At 39.3% G+C, this 12,441-nt stretch overlaps 1 protein-coding gene across 7 annotated transcripts in view; it reads right to left on the reverse strand.

Moving 5' to 3' along the window:
* The window catches only part of HERC2 (HECT and RLD domain containing E3 ubiquitin protein ligase 2), a 218,099-nt gene that overhangs the window by 180,352 nt on the left and 25,306 nt on the right, over positions 1-12,441 (reverse strand). For all 7 annotated transcript variants that reach the window (XM_068545354.1, XM_068545356.1, XM_068545353.1 and 4 more), the window contains exon 4: positions 6,414-6,551. In XM_068545354.1, the coding sequence (XP_068401455.1) occupies positions 6,414-6,551 (138 nt within the window). The remainder of the gene's footprint in view (positions 1-6,413; positions 6,552-12,441) is intronic.

The following is a 12,441-nucleotide window of genomic DNA, read 5'->3' on the forward strand; positions in this document are numbered from 1 at the left end:
TGAAAGAAAAAAACTTCTTTACCCAACAAACATATCAAGCAGCAAGTGAAGGAGAGATAAAGAGTTTTCTAGACAAGCAAAAGTTAAAGGAGTTCATCACCACTAATCTAGCCTTAATAGAAATGATAAAAAGAGTTCTTTAAGCTGAAAAGAAAGAGAACTAATTAGTAACAAGAAAACATTTGAAAGTATAAATCTCACTGGTAAAAGTAAATATATAATAAAGGTAGTGGAATAATAACTTAGAAACTGAGTGTAAAGGTTAAATGACAAAAGAAGTAAAAATAACTATAACAAACAATTAAGGGATATATAAGATAAAAAGTTGCAAATTATGACATCAAATACATAAAACATGGGAGAGGAAGATAAAAATGCAAAGCTTAGAATGTGTTCAAATGTATGTTTATTTATAAATAGAATGTTATAAATACAAGCTGTTATATGTAAGCTTCATGGTAGCCACAAAGCAAAAAACACCACAGTAGATACACAAAAGATAATGAGAAAGGAATTTAGGCATACCATTAAAGAGAATCATCAAATCCCAAAGGAAGAGAAGAACTACAAAACAGCCAGGAACAAAACAATTATCATAACAGCATTAAAAACAAACATATCAATAACTGCAAATGTAAATGGAGTAAATTCACCAATAAAAAGACAGAGTGGCTGAAAGGATTTTTTTTTTAAAAAAAGAACTCATCTATATACTGCCTACAAGAGACTCACTGCAGACATAAGGACACAACACACAGACTGAAAGTGAAGGGATGGAAAAAGATATTCCACGCAAATGAAAACCAAAAGAAAGTTGGGGTACCTACACTTACATCAGATAAATAGATTTTAAAACAAAAGTGTAATAAGAGACAAAGAAGGGCATTAGATAATGATAAAGGGGTGAGTCCAACAAGAGAATGAAACATTTGTAAATACTTACATACCCAACATAGGAGTAACTAAATATAACGCAAATCTTAACAGACCTAAAGGGAGAAACTGATAGCAATACAATAATAGTAGAGGACTTTAATACACCCCTTACATCAACAGATAAATCATCCAGACAGAAAAATCATTAAAATAACAGCAACCTCATATGACATGTTAGACCTGATGACCTTAACAGATATATACAGAACATTCCATCCAAAAGTAACAGAGTACACATTCTTCTCAAGTGCACATGAAACATTCTCCAGAATATCACATATTAGGCCACAATAAACTTAATTAGACTGAAATCACATCAAGCATCTTTCCGAACCACAAAGTTATGAAACTGGAAATCAATTACAAAACGAAAACTGGAAAATTCACAAATATGTGGAGATTAAATAACATGCTACTGAACCAATGGGTCAATGAAGAAATCAAAAGAAAAACAAAAAAAATACCTTGAGACAAATGAAAATGGAAATACAACATACCCAAACTTACGGGATGTAGCAAAAGCAGTTCTAAGAGGGAATTTCAGAACAATAAATGCCTACCCCAAAAAAACAAGAAAAATCTCAAATAAACAAGAAACCAGATAACCTAAATAAACACCTCAAGAAACAAAAAAAACACAAATGAAGCCCAAAGTTATTAGAAGGAAGGAAATAGCAAAGGTCAGAGTGGGAACAAATGAAAGAGACTACAAAGACAATAGAAAAGATAGATAAAACCAACAGTTGTTTTTTGAAAAGATAAACAAAACTAACAAACTGTTAGCTAGAATCACCAAGAAATAAAGAGGGCCCAAATAAATAAAATCATAAACGAAAGAGGAAATGTTACAGCTGGTACCACAGAAAGACAAGACAACTTAGAAGAAATAAATTCCTAGAAACATACAAACTGCCAAGACTGAATCATAAAGAAATAGAAAGTATGACCAGACCAATTACTTGTAAGGAGACTGAATCAGTAATTAAAAACCTCCCAACAAACAAAACTCCAGGACCAGAGGGCTTCACTGGTGAATTATGCAAAACCTGCAAAGAAGAATTAATACCGATTCTTCTCAAACTCTTACAAAAAAAAAAAATAGAAAATGAGGGAATACTTCCAAACTCATTTCACAAGGCCAGCATTACCCTGATACCAAAACCAGACAACCACCAGGCAAGAAAATTATAGGACAACTTCCCTGATGTTCACAGATGCAAAAAACCTTCAACAAAATATTAGCAAACCAAATTCAACAACACATTAAAAGGATCATACATCATGATCAATTGGAATTTATTCCAGAGGTACGAGGATGGTTCAACATCCACAAATCAATCAATGTGTTATACCACATTAACAAACTGAAGGATAAAAATCACGTAATCATCTCAATAGATGCAGAAAAAGCATTTGACAGAATTCAATATCCATTTATCATAAAAAGTCTCACAAAAGTGGGTACAGAGGGACCATACCTCAATGTAATAAAGGCCATATATGACAAGCCCAGAGCTAATATCATACTCAATGGTGAAAAGCTAAAACATTTCCTCTAAGATCAGGAATAAGACAAGGATGCCTACCCTCACAACTTTTTTTTCAACACAGTATGTGAAGTCCTAGCCACAGCAATCAAACAAGAAAAAGTAATCCAAACTGTAAAAGAATAAGTAAAACTGTCACTGTTTGCAGTGACATGACAGCATACATGGAAAATCCTAAAGACACTCCAAAAAATTACCAGAACTTGTCAATGAATTTGGTAAAAGTTTTAGGATACAAAATTAATAAACACAAATCTGCTGCATTTCTATTCATGAACAATGAACTATCAGAATGAGAAATTAAGAAAACAGTCCCATTTACAATTGCATCAAAAAGAATAAAATACCCGGGAATAAATCTAAGGAGGTAAAAGAACCATAGTCAAAAAACTGTAAGACACTCATGAAGGAAATCGAAGACTACACAAACAGATGGAAAGATATACTGTGCTCGTATACTGAAAGAATTAATATTGCTTAAATGACCACACTACCCATCTACAGATTCAGTGCAATCCCTATCAAAATCCCAATGGCATTTTTCACAAAACTAAAACAAATAATTCTAAAATTTGTACGGAAACACAAAAACCCCGAATAGCTAAAACATTCTTGAGAAAGAAGAACAAAGTTGGAGGTATCATGCTCCCTGATTTTAAGCTATACTACAAAGTTACAGTAATCAAAACAGTATGGTACTGGCACAGAAAGACACACATAGATCAATGGAAAAGAATAGAAAGCCCAGAATGAACCCATACTTATATGGGCAATTAATCTAAAAAGAGGTAAAAATACACAACGGAAAAAAGACAGCCTCTTCAACAAATGATGTTGGGAAGACTGGACCACTACATGCAAAACTGGACTACTCTCTCACACCATGCACAAAAAAAATTCAAAATGGATTTAAGACTTAAAAGTAAGACCTGAAACCATAAAACTTCTAGAAGAAAACATAGGCAGTACACTCTTTGACACTGGCCCTAGCAATATCTTTCTGGATATGTCTCCTCAGGCAAGGGAGACAAAAGCAAAAGTAAACTAATGGGACTACATCAAACTAAAAAGCTTCTGCACAGTGAAGAAAACTATCAACAAGAGGATAAGGCTGCCTCCTGAATAGGAGAAGACATTTACAAACAGTATATCTGGTAAGGGGTTAATACCCAAAATATACAAAGAACTCATTTAACTCAACATCAAAACAAACAACCCAATTAAAAAAATGGGCAGAGGATCTGAACAGATATTTTCCCGAAGAAAACATTTAAATGGCCAACAGGCACATGAAAAGATGCTCAACATCACTAATCATCAGGGAAATGCAAATCAAAACCACAGTGAGATAGACACCACCTCACACCTGTCAGAATGGCTATTATCAAAAAGGCAATAGGGGCTTCCCTGGTGGCGCAGTGGTTGAGAATCTGCCTGCCAATGCAGGGAACACGGGTTCGAGCCCTGATCTGGGAAGATCCCACGTCCCGTGGAGCAACTGGGCCCGTGAGCCACAATTGCTGAGCCTGCGCGTCTGGAGCCTGTGCTCCGCAACAAGAGAGGCCACGATAGTGAGAGGCCTGTGCACCGCGATGAAGAGTGGCCCCCGCTTGCCGCAGCTGGAGGAAGCCCTCACACAGAAACGAAGACCCAACACAGCCATTAATAAATAAATAAATATAATTAGAAAAAAGAAAATGCTCCCTATTAAAAAAAAAAAAAAAAAAAAGGCAACAAATAACAAGTGTTGACAAGGATGTGGAGAAAAGAGAAGCCTTGTGCACTGTTTGTGGGAATGTAAATTGGTGCAGCTACAATGGACAAAAATATGGAGATGTCTCAAAAAATTAAATATAGAACTACCATATGATCCAGCAGTTCCACTTCTGGGTATTTATACAAAGAAAACAAAAACACCAATTAGAAAAGATATAAGTTCCTCTATGTTCATTGCAGCATTATTTACAATTGGCAAAATATGAAAGCAACCTAAGTGCCCATCAATAAATGAATGGATAAAGAAGATGTGATAAATATAGATACAGATATACACACACACACAAAATATTACTCAACTATAAAAAGGAATGAAATCTTGCTATTTGCGACAACACGGATGGACCTAGAGGGTATTACGGTAAGTGAAATAAGTCAGAGAGAGAAAGACAAATACTGTATGATTTCACTTATATATGGAATCTAAAAAGCAAAACAAATAAATAAACATAACTAAACATAAACAGAGTCAAAGATACAGAGAACAAACAGGTAGTTGCCAATGGGGAGAAAAGTGGGAGGTGAGGGAGATTAAGAGGTACAAACAACCAGCTGCAAAAGAAATGAGTCAGGGCTAAAATATGACACAAATGAACCTATCTACAAAACAGAAACAGACTCATAGGCATAGAGAACAGACTGGTGGTTGCCAAGGGGGACGAGTGGGGAAGGGATGGATTGGGAGTTTGGGACTAGCAGCCGCAAACTATTACATATAGAATGGATAAACAACAAGGTCCTACTGTAGAGCACAGGAAACTATATTCAGTATCCTGTGATAAACCATAGTGGAAAAGAATTTTTAAAAGAAGGTATGCATATGTATAACTGAATCACTTTGCCATACAGCAGAAATTAACACAACACTGTAAATCAACTATACTTCAATAAAAAAAAAAATGAGTTATGGGTATGAAATGTACAGTGTGAGGAAAATAGTCAGTAATTAGGTAACATTTTGATAACAGATCATAACTAGACTTATTGTGATGATCATTTTGAAATGTATAGAAATACCAAGTCACTATGTCGTATAACAGGAAGTAACACAGTGTTGTAGGTCAATTCTACTTCAAAAACAAAGAAACAAACTCATAGGAAAAGAGATCAGATTTGTGGTTACCAGAGGCAGGGGGTGGGGGGAGGGGGAATTGGCTGAAGGGGGTCAAAAGGCAGAAACCTCCACTTATAAGATAAGTAAGAACTAGGGATGTAATGAACATCATGATAAAGATAATTAATGTTGCTATATGTTAATATGGAAGTTAGAAGAGGAAACCCTAAGATTTCTCACCATGAGGAAAACATATTTTTTCTATTTCTTTAATTTTGTATCTACATGAGATGATGGATGCTCACTAAACTTCTTGTGATAATCATTCCATGATGTCTGTAAGTCAAACCATTATGCTGGACACTATACACTGCTATATGTCAATTATATCTCAATAAAACTGGAGGAAAAAAAGTTAAACACAGAATTACCACACGATCCAGCAATTTTACTCCTAGGTATATACGCAATGAATTGAAACAGAGACTCGAACTCGTGTACACCTATGGTCTTAGCAGCACTATTCCCAATAGCCAAAAGGTGGAAGCAACTCAAATGCCCACCCACAGATGGATGAACAAAATGTGGTCGATACATACAATGGAATATTATTCAGCCTTAAAGAGGAAGGAAATTCTGACACATGCTACAATATGAATGAATCTTGAAGACATTATGCTAAATAAAGTAACAAGCCAGATACAAAAAGACAAATACTATGATTCCACTTATATGAGGTAACTAGACTAGTCAAAAATCCTAAAAACAGAAAGCTAGTGGCTTCCAGGGGGCTAGGGAAGAAAGGGGAGTTATCATTTAATAAGTACAGAGTTTCAGTTTGGGAAGATGAAGAGGCTCTGGAAATGGGTGGTGGTCATAACTGCACAACAGTGTGAATGTATTTAATGTCACTGAACTGCATACTTAAAACTGACTGAAATGGTAAAATGTATGTTATGCACAGTCTATTACAATATAAAAAAATTTTAAGTTTAATTTTTAAAATTCTATGACCAAAAAAACAGTCCACCTACTCTATCTAGAAAATGAGTGCTGGATCAATCGTTCCAAAGTACCAAAAGTTCAGAAGATCATAATACCTGGTTGCTTGCCCCACACCCAGCTCTCTAGGATTGATTTGGCCCTATATGCAGGTGCAGGAGTTTCTTCCTCTTCTTTTTTCTCTTTGTCATTCAGATCTTCTTTCTTTGTTCCAATCTGCGTATCAACACCATCATCTGGAAAATTTTTTTAAAAATGTAAGTGTATAAATTGCTTTTTAAAATGTAACATCCACTTGCCAACACCATCATCTGGAAAAAAAATTTTTTTAATGTACATGTATAAATTGCTTTTTAAAATGTAACATCTCTTTGCCAGTCCCTCCCAGAAATGGAAAGGTTAAGTTACAACACACATCATTAGCTGACCATTTGATGGTTGGGAAAAAAAAAATTACATGACTCATCAACATAACAGAAACAGTGTGATTTATTAAGTAATGAATAGCCCAGTGACCCTTTTAATTTAAAAAATCGATATTCAAATTGTTCTTTGAAGCATGTCTTCCAAAATATTCCAATTTCCTACTACATCTCACAACTAAGAAACTTAGTCTTTGATATTAACATTAATTGTTTTTATCCAGTGATTCCCAACTGCTGTGTGTCCACGGGAAGGGAGGATGTGGAATAGGAGTATGATTCAAAAATCATTTTCAACTCTATACACTGCCCTACTCCACCACCAACTGAGAACCAGTGCTACACAGGGCCACTACCACTGACGGAATATAATTCAGGAGCATTGCAATACAGCAGAAAATTGAGAACCACGACTTTAGGCCACTGACAAGTTTCAGTCAAGAAAAAATGCCATGAAACTCCTTACACAGTGAGTTAAGAGAGAACTAATATTAACATTGAGGTGTAAATGTGTCCTAGCCTAGAAAGCCCTTACTAAATGTGTCCTAGCCTAGAAAGCCCTTACTGAATGACGTAATTAGAAATATACAGCTGACCCCGGAACAACATGTGCAGTCGAAAATCCGCATGTAACTTATAGTCAGCCCTCCACATCTGCAGTTCTTCCGAGTCCAGCAATTCCAACAACCAAGGATCATGCAGTGCTGCAGTATTTACTACTGAAAAAAAAATCTGCTTATATGTGGACCTGTACAGTTCAAACCCATGTTGCTAGCATCAACTGTACATCTAAATCTGTGAAAAAGAATATATCATATCACAAACAGTAAGGAGTATCTAAAAATACCTAAAACCAACAAGGGACAAAAGAAACTCCTACATTCTATAAGAAAAAATATCAGATATCCAATAGAAGGAACCCCAAACAGCTAATGCTATGAAGAGATACTCAAATTCATATTTAGAAAAATATAAATTAAAATAATGAAGTATTACTTTACACTCACCAAATTCACAACTGTTAGAAAGCTAAAATATAAGCTCCAAAGCAGTAATTTTTTTTTCCTTTTTCATCTGGTTTTGCTCTCTGATATATCTCAAATGCCTAGAACAACACATGCCAGGGAGTAAGCCCTCAATGATGAGTTCAATAACTAAATAATGCCAAGTGTCAGTAGAAATGTAGGGCTGGAGGCACAAACCTTCAGACACAGCTGGTGGGAGGGTGGACCCCGCAGCCTACCTGGAGAGCAATCTATACAGCTGAGTTACATGGAAGGTCCTCCAGTCGCCCCCAGGGGCTATGCCCACAGAGCTCTCACACAGGCCTGGGATTGGGAGGACGTGGAAGACAGAGACCCGCAGCAGTCTAATGACCCTGGACACAACTTAAAAATACAGTGCTTGGGCTAAAGAACCACACACACTCCATGTACACAAGCTTACAATGCATGCACATTGTACAACAGTATGTTTTAAATGGCATAAGAACAAATACTTTACAAAGAAAACACCTAAAAATATGGATTTGGAAATGGTGTGTCAGGAACTGACAAGTGTAATTAACTCAACCCTCTGCCCCTGAGGCCCAAGAAAAGGCCCCTGTCACCAGTACACCTCACGTGTCCCATTCTTTCAACCTCCTGCAACAGCTATGGTTAACAGTACCTCTCCCATTTACAGAAATATCCAGGGAGTTCCCTGGCGGTCCAGTGGTTGGGACTCTGTGCTCTTACTGCCGAGAGCCCAGGTTCAGTCCCTGGTAGGGGAACTGAGATCCCACAAGCCGTGAGGCACAGCTCAAAAGAAAAAAAAAAAAAAAAGATATATCCAACAGATATATCCAACAAGCTCCTGGGCATTAAATATAGATTTTTTTGTAATGTGTACTTTTCATACATTACAGATGTAAAACCACACGGCACCTCTAAATTAAGCACTACAGATTTGCTTAAGTCATAGAAAAAGTCAGGCTTGGAATCAGGTCTCAACCCTTATCATACATCAGAAGCAGGGGGTGAGGGACACACACACACACACACACACACACACGTACACACACATAAACACATACACACACATTTTTAATACCAAGCCTCAGTTCTACCACCAGAGATTCTGATTCAGTTGGTCTAGGGCATGGCCTGGGCACCAGCATTTTTAAGTTCCCAGATATTCCTAATATTCCGCCAGGTTTAAGGACCATCGGCGCAGAAGGTAAAACCTTAATATGACAATGCAAATGCAACTGACCAAACAAACAATGGCTATTTTAGATATCATAGGCACTCTCACTGTAACAAATTAAGGTCATGCAGAAGTAAATAAATCTTTTTAAAAAGATAAGACAAGTGAGAGAAAGGCCAAATAACTTCGGCACTTCTGTTTTTCACAAATTGTTCATCTTTTCACTAAAACTTGAATCATGAAATAATCATTACTGAGTTTTGTGACTAAGAAGAGAGATGTGCTAATTTTTGTTTTTTTCACAAGTGTGAGAGAAGTGTCCAGGATTGGCAGCCTGATTACCGGAATTCAATCTTTTTACAAGCAATGAAGCACTGCTTATTGTCTCTTAGCTTCAGTTCCATCCTCAGTAAAGCTCAGAAGCTCACCTCCAGCCTGATCTGTCACCAGGGAGTACCAGCGTCTGTGTGGGGGACTTGGCCACAGCTCCCATGTCGCCCCATTTGATCCTCATCACGGCAAAGACAAAATGACCAGACTGGCTGTGGATCCCGACCCTGGGGGGGTTGACTGGCATTCCCTGGAAGAAGAGGTGGGCCATCAGGACCCCAAATCTTCCCTGCAACCACCCAGAAGATCCTCACTACGAGTGACTGGACAGGGACGGGAACCGAAAGCCTGGGCTTTATTTGGCTAGAAATCTAAACTACTGAGGGAATGTGGAGAGGAGCGGGGAGGAGGGAGAGAGGGGCAGAGGGAGAAGAAGGGTGCACTCTGGGAAAAGGCAAGGCTGCAGCAGAGGACGGTGTCCATGCATCCACCTCTGGGCTGTAGGTCCAGTACTCTCCCACTACACCACTCTGCTGCCTCTGTCACAACAAAGATCCTGATCCCCAAGGCTGTAGAGAAAACACCCAGGGCAGCCATGGGCACAGCAAAGTGGTTAATTCAAGCCCAGTGTAAGCCCAGCGTCCTTAAACCCTATAAAGTAACCTTCGCCATGGGGAGTCCCCTTACCCTGACAATACTGAAGCTTTCTGGAGAAAAACAAATTAAATTTGAAACAAAAGTCCACAATTTAACCCAAGTGGAACTCCAAAGTTTACTGCAAGAACTTATACAATAAGAACACAAAGGGCTTTGGTGCCACTATGACACAGGTTCTGAATTAACTTAAATATCTGCTGAAATGTACCAACTGGCAAACCTTCATGAATTTAAATCAATACTGGGGCTCAAGTTACATGTATAGCTGGGGATCCCACTAAATCTAAACAAGGCAGCCCATATAATCTTAGGGGAAGTAACTACATATAATCTAGAAGACAAATAAATTTGCTTCGCCTTAACCATCAGAACTATTATTGCCTTGTCTAAACTCCCATGGTCATAGCACCCATTGCCCTAAAATATCTCATAGTGGGCATGGACACTGACACAATGAGTAATAAATTAAAATTAAACTAAGTGGGACTTCCCTGGTGGTGCAGTGAGTGGTTAAGAATCTGCCTGCCAACGCAGGGGACTCAGGTTCGAGCCCTGATCTGGGAAGATCCCATGTGCCGTGAAGCAACTAAGCCCATGTGCCACAACTACTGAGCCTGTGCTCTAGAGCCGGCGAGCCACAACTGCTGAAGCCCGCGCACCTAGAGCCCGTGCTCCGAAACAAAGAGCGGCCACCGCAATGAGAAGCCTGCGCACCGCAATGAAGAGTAGCCCCTGCTCGCCACAACTAGAGAAAGCCCGCACGCAGCAACGAAGACCCAACGCAGCCAATAAATAAATAAATAAAATTTAAAAGAAAATTAAACTAAGTATTTAGCAATTACAAATTGGCTTGACAAACACAGGACCTGTTTATGGGTTGAATCATATCAAAAGATGTTCAAGTCCTAGCCTCCAGTACCTAGGAATGTGACCTTATTTATAAAACTAAGGTCTTTGAAGATAATCAAATTAAAATGAGGTCATTAGGGTGGGCCCTAATCCAACATGACTGGTGTCCTTACAAAAAGAGGAAATTTAAGCACAGAAAGATATGCACAGAGGAAAGACAATATGAAGACACAGGGAGAACATGACCATCTACAAGCCAAGGAGAATGCCTTGGAACAGAGCCTTCCCCCACAGCCCTCAGAAGGAAACAACCCTGCCGTCACCCTGATTTTGGACCTGCAGGCTCCGGAGCTGTGAGACAATACATTTCTGTTGTTTAAGCCACCTAGTCAGTGGTACTTTGTTACAGCATCCCTAGGGAACTAATACAGATACGCCCCCCCTTAGCACCCTCAGAGACTCCTTCACTGAAGAGGCGTCAGCAACCTTCTCTCATGCCCCCTGGGGTCTCTGGACCACATATGATGACTTGCTGTTGCCCTGGAGCTTCAGATGCAAGAAACTGCCCTTCTCAGCCCTGCACTATACTGTACCTCATAAGCGTGGAAACTGCTGGTCATGAGCTTTCCTGAGAACAAAGGCTGGCCCCAGATGCACATTTTTACAAACTCTTGGGACACAGCCTTTCAGAGTTGGTCTTTTCAGGCTCAAGGACCCTAGGAATCTCTTCCCTCACAGATACCCAAAATATAAACCAAAGTCTCTATATATATTAAGACCACAATATGAGGCCTCAACTGCCTTATCCTTGTAAGGACAAGGACACTCCTTACCCCTTTAGAGTTCCAGACATTACTGATAGTGACCAAGGCACTCATTCTGCTTCTCAGAATACACACGCTGGGCTCTTAAAGAAGGCATTCAAGGGCTTCCCTGGTGGCGCAGTGGTTGAGAATCTGCCTGCCAATGCAGGGGACGCGGGTTCGAGCCCTGGTCTGGGAAGATCCCACATGCCGCGGAGCAACTCGGCCCGTGAGCCACAATTACTGAGCCTGCGCGTCTGGAGCCTGTGCTCGGCAACGAGAGGCCGCGATAGTGAGAGGCCCGCGCACCGCGATGAAGAGTGGCCCCCGCACCGCGATGAGGAGTGGCCCCCGCTTGCCACAACTAGAGAAAGCCCTCGCACAGAAACGAAGACCCAACAAAGCCATACATACATACATAAATAAAAAGAATGTAAGCAGACAAGAATAGCATTAAAAAAATAAAAAATAAAAAATAAAAATTTTAAAAAAAAAAAAAAGAAGGCATTCAATGACACTTCTACCTCCCCTATAGGGGGAGGCAGCAAGTTTACTGAGATGCATAATAGACTCCTCAAAGAACTCCTATTTAAGTTACAATGTGGCAAATGGAATTTTGTCACTATTGCCACAAGCACTGAGCAACCGAAACTCACGCACCCTGGGGAGGCACACTCCCCACACCAGTGGCACACGGGTCACTCAATCGCCTGCATTGACAATCATAGAGGAGACCTGTAAAGTTCATGCTTTTGACAACCGCCTCACCATGTGGTCCTCCCGCTCCTGGTCAATGCCAACTCATTTCCTAGGGGGCAACTCTCCTCTTCCCTAAAAGTCACGGTCATCACCAAAGTTTAAACTGATGTCATAGCATC

Source organism: Eschrichtius robustus, chromosome 5, assembly GCF_028021215.1.
Source record: "Eschrichtius robustus isolate mEscRob2 chromosome 5, mEscRob2.pri, whole genome shotgun sequence".
Lineage (NCBI taxonomy): Eukaryota > Metazoa > Chordata > Mammalia > Artiodactyla > Eschrichtiidae > Eschrichtius > Eschrichtius robustus.